This window comes from Plectropomus leopardus, chromosome 23 (assembly GCF_026936395.1).
Source record: "Plectropomus leopardus strain MGB_pleo_1.0 chromosome 23, ASM2693639v1, whole genome shotgun sequence".
Lineage (NCBI taxonomy): Eukaryota > Metazoa > Chordata > Actinopteri > Perciformes > Serranidae > Plectropomus > Plectropomus leopardus.
The window spans coordinates 13,717,366-13,731,112 of record NC_142198.1 but is presented as its reverse complement, the minus strand read 5'-3'; the positions used below and the strand labels follow the sequence as shown (position 1 = coordinate 13,731,112).

The window sequence follows — 13,747 nt, the reverse complement described above, 5'->3', positions numbered from 1 at the left end:
CTGGCTTTGTACTGCATTAGATTTTGCAGACAGTACTTTGAGTCCATGTAGTATTTTCAGTTGAGTGTACTAACAGTACGTGTTTGTCATTCATGTGGTATTTGTGCCCTCTGGTGGTTGTTGATGACGCCATGTTTAACAGAGCAGCCCCTCCCTCCTCTTCCTCCTCCTCCTCCTCCTGCTGCTGCTGCGTGATAATAACATGTTTATGTTTCCACGTTATAAACCCTCGTGTTTGACAGCAGATGAACAAGAACAGAAACAGAAAAACAGAGATAACATACTTCCCACTCTCAGCAAACAACATGATAACACTCGTGTCTAGATTTGGCAGTATACGGAAGCCTTAATGACGGACGTATGAACTGAAAAAGGGGAGGAGAGTACGAAAATAAGTGTTGATGGGAGGGAAAGCAACAGCCCAGCGACGAGAAACAGGTTAGAAAGAAGACGATAAGAAGGCGTCTCCTTGGCTCTGTACATGGGATTGTTTTCACATTTACAATTCATTTGATTTTGTTGTCGTTTTTCTAGTTGGGAAGAGAAAAGAAGAGACCAGCAGCCAGAGAGGTGAGATTTCTCCGTGCTACATGCTTTTCTAGGTAATATGTCAAAGATTAGAGGGGTTTATCAGGCCCTTACCACACTGTCTGTGTGTGTGTGATAGAGAGAGAGAGAGATGCAGGGAGACACAGAGAGGGGGGCAATGTAGATGTAGCTGAAAAAAAGTTTTAGGAAAAATGTGCCCCTGATGACATTATGAAGGATTTGCATGTGTTTCAATGTTGTCTTAACCCGAAATTCAGTGTTATTTAGTAATTTCTAAAAGTAATAGCAGCAAAATAAAAACATGAAAAGCAGCAGAGGGCCCAGTGGAAAAGTTAAAAACCGCCCCCTTGCCTCTGCTAAAACATGTCACTCTTTTATTCTCTCAGACATGTTGCAGCCAAAACTAAAGAGAAGTTCGCTTTCCTACAGTTTCCACTGTATCACAATTTATCAGGATAATAGGAATAACTCAGTATAAGTGTGTGACTGATCGAGGCTAAACATTGTTGGACTCTTTGTCATCACCACTTTCTGTTTCTGTGCAACCCCCTCCCTTTTTATCACCCTCCTCCCTGCCCCTTTCTTCCGCCAGTTTCCCATAAAGACCCTGAGAGTGGACTGGGAAGTGTGACCTCCTTTCACTCTGTGCCCAAAAAAGTTTTATCCAGCTCCTCGCCATGTCTGCTCCCGGTAAGTGGCTTAAAACTAATAAAGTGGATAAATGACTAGATTTCTTTCAGATTTTCATCTTTAGTTTGATGTTTAGACAGAAAACCTAAAGAATTAGGCAAGTTTTTCACTTCTTATGCAATAACAGTGTGAAATGTTTTTAATGTTTGCTTCCTCATTGGCCTCTTCCATTATGTCATCTTTTTCTGCCATTGTTTGAATGATTTGGCTCATGCATCTCAAAGTTTCCAATAGACGTCCCTGTTCACGGAGCATCAGTGTGACGTGAATACACACCCTGTCCAGCCCCAGATTCCTTCAGTGTCCTCGAGTAATGTTATCCTCCTCCAAGGTGGTGAAATCTGAGAGGAATTCCCAGAATGCTTGCTTGGAACCTAAAGTGAAAACTCTTGGAAATTTTACCAGTCGGTCCTGCACACTCCTCCCTCGCGATGGAAAAGAGCGGTGCAGGAGGTGAAAGGTACCGTTGTGTCTGGCATGTCCGTGTGTGTACAGGAGGACTGCCTTCCTCCACACACACACACACACACATGCTGGTTTAAAATTTGGTTTTGTTTCCTGCAAGCAGAGAAAGGAATGTGGAAAGAGGTGGAGCAAAAACAAGCCTCAGAGTTCACAGAGCTCATTACTTGCATCCTCTTTGGCTTCGTCTTTCTCACTTTAATCCACATTTGGTTTAAGATTTAACATCGGATCAACTTTTAAACTGTACGCCAGCATACTTACGACCTGAAGCGATGAGGAATCTCACTATGATGTGGTTCAATGAACTCTAAGACCGTTCAGCTGGTGTTTGTTGGACTGTCCTGCCATGCCAACAAAAACCAGTTTGGTCAGTTATGAAACTAATATGACACCAATATAATACACAAAAGTCCCCCATGACAGCAACAATAATGACGTGTGAATGACATTATGACACAGTTCATTCAAATTAATTCAACAAGCTTTAAATTTATGTGCATACAGTGACAAGTGAAATATAGAGGGATTTTTTAAAGTAAATACAAGTAAAAAACACCAGCCCAAAGTAAAAAAGCCCACATCTACCCCACAGACAGAAAACACAAATGTCTGCAGACTGCTTGTTTTGCTCAAACAGCAGTTCACATCATGTAGTTCACAGTAATATAAAACAAAAAGCAAAAGATTTTCACATATAACCCTTTGAAACCTGAGCAAATTTGGCTTGATTTCTTTTAAAAACATGGAAAGAGCAAGAAATTTGCAAAAAAGTTGCAAGAAAATTACCCAAAATCAGCCAAAAGAAAAGGAAAGTAACAGAGCAAAGACAGAAAGTGACCCGAAAAAAGTGCTAAAAATTATAAAAAAATAAAAATAAAAATTATAAATGTGAGTAATGTATTTTTTCTGTAATCTAATTTCAAATATATATTCATAGTGGTCACCTTTTAATAATTTTTGGGGGGAATTTGTTTTTTTTCCATGTTTTTGAAAGAAATCCCATTTTAAAGGTTTAAATACTTGGTGTCTGAATGCTGTCCAAGAAGAACGATGTCTATCCAGGTTAAAGGGTTAAGAAACCAGAGAATGATTTGCATTTTTGCATGAAAATTACTAATGCTTTCAGTATTACAGTAGTTACAGACAAGGGTTAGATGAAGTGAGCTAATACAAGCTAAATCACACGTTTTTAAGTTTTTGCATGCTTTGTTCGAGGGAAAAAGAGCATGTCAGCATTTTTATCATACTAATAGTTGGGGGGGAAAAAGCTCTGCAAATTATTAAGACATTGAGTGGTTGGAGAAATTGAGCAATCCTGTGCATTTTTTGGTAAGAAAGATCTAAAATGGCAAGATGCTGTTGACAACTCTGCCAAAGAAAAACAGAAAATTGATTACGAGTGTGAAACTCGTGGAAATGTCCGAGCTGCCCTCTCTCACACAACATTGCAGACATTCGTTAGTGAACACATGACGGTCAGCGCTTCACTCTATTAGATCGACATTCTCATGCACTTCACTGTTGCACCTACTTCCTCTTAATTGACTTTCAAGCTCTTTTCTGTGTGCTCCTTATATGGTTTGAGGCTCTGTGACAGACCCACAGAAGTGTTGAGTGAGAAAGTGTTGAGTGAGAAATAAACTAACTGCTTTTTCTCTCTAGCCAAACATACAGTTAGCAGATATTGAAGTGCAGATTCTTCAGTAAACATCCCAATAGTGGAGGGAGGACTTATCTTTATTATGTGGTCAGGCTCAATTACTTACGCACTTCAAACTGGCAAGCAGAAAGTAATGCATGTTATTGTGTCTAATGGAAGACTTTCCTCTCATGAGACAAAATAAAGCACCCAGGCTGCCTCTGAAACTGAAGTTACTGCTCTAAACTGCCTGTTGAAAACTTAACTGATTAGAGAAGTTTGCTCTGGTCAGATAAGACTCTGAAGCTGTTGAATCTTTGCCCAAATAAAGTTATCAGGCAGTTTCTCTGTTTTGCTGTAAAACTGGTCTTTAATTTCATCCAGAGTGGCATTAAAAAGACTTAAAAAGTATATAAATTGACATACCCTAAGTTGTAGGAATCCTGTTTAACACATGCAGTTGATTTACAGTTTAAAATAATGATCAGCTATTTCTTTGTGAGCTGTTAAAGTGCTGCAAAAAGTCCTTATGATGCAGGATGACAGTCACTAAAACAATTACCTGGCAGTCTGTATAACTTCAGAAGAATTACATTGCAGCATTGTATCATTTTTTTTCTCAGGTGTGAAAGGCATCCTGAAAAGCTCTGTTTAATGGAAACGTGACAAAAAAATAAGTGCGACCCACCAGGGCTATCACTGCACGGCATAGTCCAGTTCTGCCTGTTTGTTACCTCCCTTGCGAGTGCTGCCAATCCCATCTGTGGCTCGGCTAATAAGTAGCTTATTGGCTGCGCAGTCCCTCCCAGCCACGAAAAGCAGGATGATCGACAGCAAACACACACACACTCTCTCACACACTTGCGAGCAAAGAGCAGTCAGACACACACACTCCTTCTGACCTGAATGTTCATCTCTGCATTATTTTAGTTTTTATCTAATTGGAAGGTAAGAACTTGACTACAGCACATCTGATCACAATTTCTGATATTCTATTATTTTTAATGTATTCTAAAAAAATATTTTCTAAATTTTTATGTTTATAACAGGGTTTTTTTTGTTTATTTTATCATGTTTCATGGTTAAATTAGCCCGTTTGGTTCCAGTTTGAATGCTTGCAGCTATTGTCATGAACAGCTTTATACAAATTAAGTTAAATGAAAGATTGAATTTGTAAAAGATGATGTTTGAACTAATGTCATTGTTTTTTTTCTCAGGTTACCCAGGCCCTCACAACCAAGCACCCTACCCCATGCCTCAGCCCGGCGGCCACTCCGTAGCCCCTTACCCAGTCCCTCCGATGGGATATGGAGACCCCAGTCAAGCCCCTCCACCAGGCTTTAACATGGGCTACAACCCAGGCCAGCCTCCTGTCATGTATCAGCCCGGTCCGGTTGGCCCAGGCCCAGCTCCTGGACAGGAATATGGTGCCCCTGCGGGAGGAATCACCCCAGCCCCAGTTGGAGCTCCAGCTGCGGTTCCTGTTGGCGTCCCACCGGGGCTGGAATACCTCACACAGGTAGGGCAGAGTAATCAATCAAAGATCTCAGCCCCCGTAGTCAGGTGATTTCAAAACGCTGTTCCACCTGTTTTAAGATCTGTGTTGAGATAAGTGTCTTTATCTATTACTACAATGCATTATTTACCCACCACTCCTTCACTTCTGGAGTTTCTGCCTCCTCTGTTTATGACCACGCTGATAAAGACGCCTTGACACATATAAATTAACGAGAAGCTACACTTGAGATCATTTGAGGGTGTCATGTTTAGCACCCTATGAAGCTACTGAGAGGGAACTTGAAATGTTTAATTGCTACATAACACTCTTAAGTTTCTGTTTCCATCTTCCATGTGTTTAAGTGAAATAAAACACGTAGAAGTAGCCATAAAGTTTAGTCAAAGATTCAATGAACTACATGTGATTCTGTTGCTGTAAATGATTAACTATCTGTGCACTTGTATTGCTTAGTTTATTGCACTTCTGTAGGACTGAATTCAAATCCATTAGAAGTGTAAAAGTGTTTGTTTTGCATCAGAAACTAAAGACAATTACAGCAAACACTCATTTAGTAAAGATAAAATAGCAATGTGGCTTTAGTTTGTGCACTTTTAAATCCAGTTTTCCATGTAAAACACTGCAGTATGACCTCTGTGATTTCAGGCTTTTAACTTGTAAAGATCACATTCAACATTTTTCTCTTTGAAACTGTAACTCATTTTGTTTTCTCTGTGTACATATTAAAGACAATTTTACTATTCTTCAAGAAGAGTTCAAACAAAGACTTTAACTAGCAACAAATACACTCTGTGTACTCAGTTTAAAAACCAACATCACTTGTATTTACGGTAGAGTTTACGGTGAGAATCAGCCCCTCAGGATCGACTCAACACAGCAGCCAGTATAGAGATAGCTAGTGGTTTTATGATAATTTGTGAAGGTGATTTGCATTGCAAATAAATGAAAATGTGTTTGCATCTTTTCCCCTTTTAGATTGTCAGATGGAGATATGTTGCAATTATAAACAGACTGTCTGTTCTCTTTCTCACGTTACTGTCTCTTGTGATTTTAGATTGACCAGATCCTGATTCACCAGAAAGTGGAACTCATAGAAGGTAAGGCCATGTTAATCCACTCATGTCTACACTTGCCACTTTGTAAGCTGCAAATAAGCACCAGCAGATTGTCAGTGTTTGGTGCGCCGGCGAGCTTTACACCTCTCAACATAAATCAAATGATAACTTGACATCAGTCCTTGAAATTCTTTACTTATCTTTGTTATTCACTATTTCCACACGTTTTCCTTTATCCCGCCCAGCGTTAATCGGCTTTGAGACCAACAACCAGTACGAGATAAAGAACAGTCTGGGCCAAAAGATCTACAAGGCCAAAGAGAAGAACGACTGCTGCACCAGGAACTGCTGCGGCTCGCTGCGTAGCTTTGACTTGAAGATAAAGGACAACATGGACAGGGAGGTCATCCATTTCATACGGCCTTTCCGCTGCGTCTCCTGCTGGTGTCCCTGCTGCCTGCAAGAGGTCTGTTCATGGGCGTGGGGGTCAAAAGCAGTTTTTAATAGCCTCATATTGTGATAATTAACCACACCAAGACTAATATTGTACCGATTCAATAGTTCGTCCATATCCAAATCATCCTTAGTGCAAAAGGAAAAACACTCTGATATCTGTTATGATATTTACACAAAGTGTACCAAGATAATGTGTTCCATTATTTATGTTGTTAATATTTAACCATAGTGATTGATTGTGTGAGGAGTATCTGATGAAGTAATGATGATTCCTTGTTTGAGCAGTTGATTCATAGTTTGACTGGCTAAGACATAATTGCAGCATCAATAATCATTTTGGGGGGTTCATTTTTGGAATTAGGTCAACAGAGTGCTCCTCCAAAAAAATTTACGTACATAGAATTACCATGGAAATGACAATGAATGCAACCACAAAGGTATGATTTCCATAAGAAGAAATGGTAGTCTGTTTTCTTTTCTGATAACTACAAAACTACAAAACTCATAAATGGTCAGACATGCTTAATATTTGGTTATTTGTGGTGCTCTGTATATATTGCCACATTTTCTTTCAAACTAATTTTGATCTCAGACTGGATTTGGTTCAGTTGTTAGGCACTCTGAGCACAGCTGTTTTGCAGCCAGTGATGCATAGCCGTGGAGGCAGGAGTGTGCATTCAGTCACATGACATACTTTCAATGACACACAAAGTGCTAAATTTTGGTTGCGCTCGCTGCCTGCTCGAAACTCCATGACATAACACTCTACTTAGATGAAACATTTTAGAAGAAAATCTGAATTTAATTTATTAGAAAGCAGAGTGGGAGTCCTTTGCAGGTTTGATTCTAACTTGCGGCTGTTTGCTGTGTGTCATGCCCTCTCTTTCCCCACTGTCTGTCAGTCTGCAGCTTGTTATATAAAGGCAAAAAGCGCTTAAAAACAATCTTAAAAAGATAAAGAAAACCAAGTGTGGACAATAGCCTGGAAATACAAATATTTTTCCACACCTTATTTTCTTTCCTCCATACTTATCTAGATCTAGAAATGACTAAAATCAAATTTCATACTTTTCTGTACTGCGCGGTAACCCTGTCTTTATCTATGACTTCTTCTGCCAGCTGAATACAATGTTTTTTTAAAAATGTTTTTATTGATTTTATAGAGTAGTATAAGAAAACATTTTTTTTAAAAGCACAAGCAGCAAATGCTCAAACAAACAACAGCAAAAACCCCAAACCAAAACAATGCAAAATATCAAATTAAACAGAAAAAATGAAGAAAAAAAAACACATAAACAAACAGGACATTGGTGTTAACACAGACCAGAAAAAAATGAGTTGTAGGTTACTGATATATGACACACTGATACAGTTATCCTGTTAGACCATTAAATGTTCAATTCAATTTTCACCAGATTTTGACCAGATACCAGATTGTCTGAAAGAATTTCTCCCGGTTTGACATAGTAAATCTTATTTTCTCCAAATGTACAACAGTTGCTAATTCCTTCAGCCACATATCAAATGTCAAAGGCTTCTCAGATTTCCAAAATTGTAGCAACAGTTTTCTCTCTAGCAGTGTTGACAGAGACAGATGATCGGGGCTTCATACTTATTCACTCTGCTTGACTGAAAAAGATTTTGAAAACTTCAGCAGCAACATGTCTTTTAAAAACAAGGCCTTGTTTGGTTACTCTGGGTTGTCAGTTTAAACTAGAAATATTTTCAACTGTCAACTATATTTCAACAGTCCCTATGAACACTGTTGATGCTGCATGTGTCAAGCGCATTGTTTCTGCAAAGAGATGTTCTTGTTTAGATGGATATCTCAGTTTCTGAGCAAATACATCTAAAACTATGTTCATATCTGGATGCCGCTGAAAGTACGTGAGAAAACAAGCCCTTAAACAAGCACTTTTGTCTTTCCTCCCTTTGCCTTGTGTTACTTTTGAGTGACTGAGCGGCGCTCCGATGTCTTTGTGCACCAGTCTGCTCAGGCAGGGGTTTGTTAAGACCATGAATGGCCCCTTTGTTCGTTCAAACCTAGACGTTGGCGATCTGGCTACAGTACGTTCCCATTGGCCCAAAATCAAGCTGCAACACTCTCACATACTGCACTTCTGTTTACCGGCCAGTCAGGAGCCATGTGAGATGTATTACCTTTGTTATGTGGTGCCACAATGGAGCAGTCAGAGAAACAGTTATCATTCCTGCCGTCCCGTGTGACATATTTGACTAGCTAACCCCGTGATGTTTTATTTTTAGCTGTCAGCTGTCAGGGGATAAGGACAGATATTAAGTTCTTGGGGATAACGCTCTAATTTTGTGGCATGTTAGTATTTCTATTTAATTATGTATGTGACCTACAGATGGAGGTCCAGGCACCACCGGGCACCACTATCGGCTACGTCAAACAGGACTGGCATCCTTTCGTACCGAAGTTTTCCATCCAGGGAGCCAACAAAGAGACCCTGATGAAACTGGAGGGACCCTGCTTTGCCTGTAACTGCTGTGGGGATGTCAACTTTGAGGTGGGGTCAGAGAATCGTCGTGTTTATAAGAAGATTAGTACCACTGTCCTATAGTTAAGAAGTTACAGCCAGTTTAGTTTAGTTTAGCTTATTGTAGCACAAAGACCAGAAACAGGTGGTAACAGCTAGCCTGGCTCTGACTAAACGTATAAAGATCTTTGCATATACAATCACATTAAAACACACACACAGGAAAAATATAATAAAAATAGCAAAAAAACAACACAAAAGAAAAATTAAAAAAAAAACAAAACAATTTAAAACAGAGCAGTACAAGACTTTAATGTAAAGTCAGGAGTAAGGCACACTGAGCAGGTGTACACTAAGAATGAAAATAGACCAAAAAAATTATTAGAGAACTTATATGAATACCTTTTGAAAAAAAAAAAAGTTTTCAAAAGTGATTTTAAAGACGATAGTGATGAAGCAAGGCCACAGGCTGCACCCCCTTGACTTCTTAGCAATGTGACCATCTCCTTTTCCCTCATTAACGCCATCTGGTTCTCTATTAGCGTTGGCTTTAAAGCCAAAATATTGCCAAATAGGGGATTTTGTTACGGCGCCAAATGCTTCGTGTCATGTGTCAGCTCTCCTCAGTCTCATCACATTTTAAGTAATATCTGCAGCTACTCTGTGCGATTTTTACTGCAGCTGCTGTACAGAGCAAAAAACTTTTGATATACTAATTGTAGCCTGTGTCATGTGAATTAACGTTGATGAAAATAAAAGCAAAGTGACTATGGGGACGATGTATGTCCAAACATTGTGTAAGACAGGTAACACAGAGTGTCACGGCAAACTTGGTCAGGCGCAGTGATGATTTCATGTTACTGTAGCGGCAAGGGTCCAGATAAGTCTCAGCACCCAGTTAATTAAGTACACCATATATCACATGTTAATTAGTGAGTTTAGAGGTGCTGGTAGAATTTGATACCTTTGGACAGAGCCAGGCTAACTGTTTCCCCCTGATAGCAGTCTTAATGCTAAGCTAAGCTAACAGCCTGCTGGCTGTAGCTTGATATTCATCAAACAGATATGAGAGTGGCTTCAGTCTTCTCATCTGACTCTTGGCGAGAAAGCAAATGGCAAAGCAAAATGACAAACTATTTATTCACACGAACAGTTCCGGTCAAGTCACGGTATAATGTACTTGATAAAACATCTTACAGACGTTGTTTTTCTTGCTCTCCAGCTGAAGAGCAAAGACGGCGATAAGCCCATCGGTCGCATCAGCAAGCAGTGGAGCGGCCTTTTAAAGGAAGTCTTCACAGACACGGACAACTTCGGCATCCAGTTCCCGCTGGACATGGACGTGAAGATGAAAGCTGTGCTCATGGGAGCCTGTTTCCTCATTGTAAGACCACATTGCACCATATTCTTATCATTCTATATTTGCTGACTCGGTCTAATCAGGTCAATAAACTAATTTCCGTCTTTGCATTTCCTTTGCAGGATTTCATGTTCTTCGAGAAGGTCGGGGAGGCCAACCAGCGCAGCACTGTGTTTTCATAACAGAGGAAGCAAGGAGGGGAAAACAACAGCATGAGAGCAAGTGCCAGTTATGCATTTTTTGTCCATGTATTTTGTTTTTCCGATCGTTTTTTCAAATCCTTCCTTTACCAATTTCCAGCCAAAGTGGTGCCAATCCCAGGATCCTTTTATACACAGACCAAAATGAGCAAACAAACTCTTGACTCCACATGTCTGCCAAGTATTGTTTTTGAAATCTATCCAAACTCAGTGACCGATAACCAGCTGCTCCATTACAAATGTTCTTTACACTCCAGTTTGTTAACTTTTGATCTGTTTTAAGTGAGTGAGCATACCTCCAACTGAGGTTTAATCCCCCTAAAAGAAGGCCAACGTCACCCACTATGTCTTTTTCAGTGGCCACACATAGAAACAAGAGCGGATATAAATACGTGTGTTTCAATGTGCTTTATAGTACACTGGCAATAACACTTAATGTTTATGCCGTATATTTATCTACTATTGTCATCATCTATCATCTTACTCGTGTTTTATGAATAAATCACAATAGGTGTAGTGTAAGTGCGATACTATTGTGGGTATATACACTGCCTCGTTTTTTTTGCAGCTCACGAATACTTTGTGTTTAGTGCTATTTTGTTAATGTGAGCATGTAAATAAGCTTAACTAACATCATCAACATTATACCTGCTGAGCATTTTCATTGTGAGCATGTTCGCATACTGTACTTAGCTTAAAGCACCGCTGTGCCTTTTTGTAAACGTGAGGTTATGTGCACTATTACCTTTTTGCATGAAGCTGTGACTAGCTGAAGTGTCTTTTGGTTGCCTGTCAACTTCATATTAAAGGCATTGCTTCTGGAAGTCACAACATTAAGTTAGTTAAGTAAAGCATATGTAGCATGTTGATTAGTGAACTTAGTGTTAGATTTTGTAACTTTGAACAGCACAAGGCTAGCTGTTTCCACCCATTTCCAGTCTTTATGCTAAGCTAAGCTAACAGCCAGCATGCTGTAGCTTCATGTTCATCCTACAGACATGAGAGTGGTTTCAGTACGTGGCCATCAGTGCTATTTAGCAAACATTAGCATGCAAACAAGCTAAACTAAGATGGTAAACATTATGACTGCGTAACATCTGCATGTTAGCACTGTCAGTGAGTATGATTACATGCACAAAATATTCCGTTTTTTAGCCTTATTCGTACTAAGCTGTTGACAGTTAATAAAAACGAATATTCCACTAATTTCCGTTCACATGCAGCCGTGCATACACAGATCAACATGCTCTAACATGCCTTTCAAAAACAGAAAACTTGAGCTTAAAAAATAACATTTTCAAAGTTTTCTTACCAATTCCACCATATGAACAAAACCTCATCTTCAGCTCTGCGATATTTACACATTTCCAAAAACCTGTAGATATCCAGGTCCTTGATAATATTTAAAAGTAGGTGTATTTCATCTTCCGACCAAAAGGGCTTTCCTTTTGGGCCCTCATCTCTACACCAGCCTTGTAAACTGTAGGGAAGTTGGTTTGTGATATAATTATACTGATAAAATTAGTTTGCATGTTAGCATGCTGACATTAGCACTTAGCTCAAAGCACCATTGTGTCCAAGTACAGCCATCAGCAAAGCTGTAAATCCTATAAATTAACAAAAGCTTCATATAAAACCTGAACTTTAGTCACAGTAAACAGGCTGTTATTGTATAGCTTATATAGGGAAGTGGTTGTTTTGTTGGCGAGAGGAGTGGGAGGATGTTTAACCTCTTTTAGTCAGAGTTGACAAATGCTGACAGTATTTACCAAAGCTCTCTTTCTCTACCTCTCAGCTGCCTTTCTCTTCCTCAAAGCCCTCCTAGTGTACATAATCTAACAAAGCTGTAGCATAGGCTATGCACTGTCTAAAAGCTTCCATGCTCCCTCTGTGTTAGGAGTTGCCATGGAGACTGACACCACTGCCAAACCTCACCCTCCAATTTCTCCAGATACCACTGCCTTGAACATGTGCCAGTGTAACGATACAGGAAAGAAGACAGACAGAAGTAGGTTGAGAAGAGGAATAATGGAGTAAAGGAGGAATAGAAAGGAAATAAAAAAAGAAGTTGAGGTCAGTGAATGTTGTTTTGACCTCACAGTGGCTGGAAAACCTGACCAGTGACGGGTTTAAGGAAACTCATTGACTTTCTGTAGTTTAGTGTCGCAGAAAGAAACTTGAATGTGAAATATTTGCTTGTAGCTCATTTGATCGCTGTGCTTTAGAATGTTTTCTGCAGATGTTGCCTATTGCTGTTGAATGCAACTCTCCACTCTGTGTTTAATAATCGCTCTCATCGTTCTCGTAACACATAACCTGGGCGTGCCTCCTGTGAGGCTTGGTTGCCACTAGTGCTCTCAAATGCAGACCACAGCGTTCTAGTAACTAAAGATATCTTACATGTATTCTCCCATCAGCCTCTGTGCAGATTGACCTCTGATAAGGAAAGCAGCCAAAGCATGTACAGCACATTTATGCAAATATATGTTCACTGTGTCAGTTTGATGTTCATCAGCACTTGCTTTTTTTAGTAAAATCAGCTATATCTGCAGCAATCTGTTCTATCAGATTCCTGCATCATTTAAAACTATTTTGTACCAATTGTTGTTTGTTGTTTTGTGATAGTGAATCACTTTTTTTACAGAAAAAAACCAAACAAACCTTGTAGTTCAGAAATAAAAAAAAAAAGCCACATTAATGTTGTCATGTTGATGTCTTGTGTTCCTCTCCTCCGCTGATTGTCCAGGAACATTTTTTTTGGGAAGGCTCTTTGGAAACCTTAACGGTAAATGCGGAACATCTGGTTTCACTTGGAAAAAATTATCTTTGCTTCAGAGGGAAATCCCATCTCATGATGTGGAACAAAACAGCCAAAGTCCACTTCCACTAAAACTCTGCTCCACTTTAGTCACTGGTGAACTTTCGCTGCACAACATGAACTTTACTGCCATCAATATCAGCATCCTTTATCTTAAGACTACATCTGTGCCCTACTTCAGATGAGATAAAAGGAAACAAAACAAATCCTTCCTGGTCATATATTAAATACCCTACTACTCCACCCTCTGGGAAAATATGGGTAATACAAGCAGAGTATTGATGGGAGCATGTCCGAGCATGTCCATCCTCAGTGCACGGTGGAAATACTCAGATACCGCTCTCTGCCCATAAAATGCAATTCTCTGGTTTTTACAATACAGGAACCACCAATCATTGGTTAACAACTAGTCGTACAAGTTGACCTGATATTCTGCAGCTACTGCTGTGTAAATATTTACACTAGTGTGTCGTATGCAGTCTGTCAGGTTTTATTCAG

The 13,747-nt window shown here is 39.6% G+C and overlaps 1 protein-coding gene across 5 annotated transcripts; it reads left to right on the top strand.

Annotated features, from left to right (window-relative positions):
• Positions 1 to 221: 221 nt before the first annotated feature.
• Positions 222 to 13,125, top strand: LOC121961930 (phospholipid scramblase 1-like). Of its 5 annotated transcripts, none has more exons than XM_042512044.2 (9): positions 222 to 438; positions 535 to 570; positions 1,142 to 1,239; positions 4,561 to 4,862; positions 5,914 to 5,956; positions 6,160 to 6,380; positions 8,740 to 8,901; positions 10,094 to 10,255; positions 10,354 to 13,125. In XM_042512044.2, exons 3-9 carry the CDS (start codon positions 1,227 to 1,229, stop codon positions 10,411 to 10,413), a joined length of 963 nt encoding a protein of 320 aa, XP_042367978.1. In that variant the 5' UTR covers positions 222 to 438; positions 535 to 570; positions 1,142 to 1,226; the 3' UTR covers positions 10,414 to 13,125. The 5 variants fall into 5 exon arrangements, with proteins under 5 accessions (XP_042367978.1, XP_042367980.1, XP_087929455.1 ...); XM_042512046.2 differs by having other exon boundaries at positions 535 to 602; XM_088073329.1 differs by having other exon boundaries at positions 222 to 570; positions 10,354 to 10,449; positions 12,329 to 13,125.
• Positions 13,126 to 13,747: the final 622 nt, after the last annotated feature.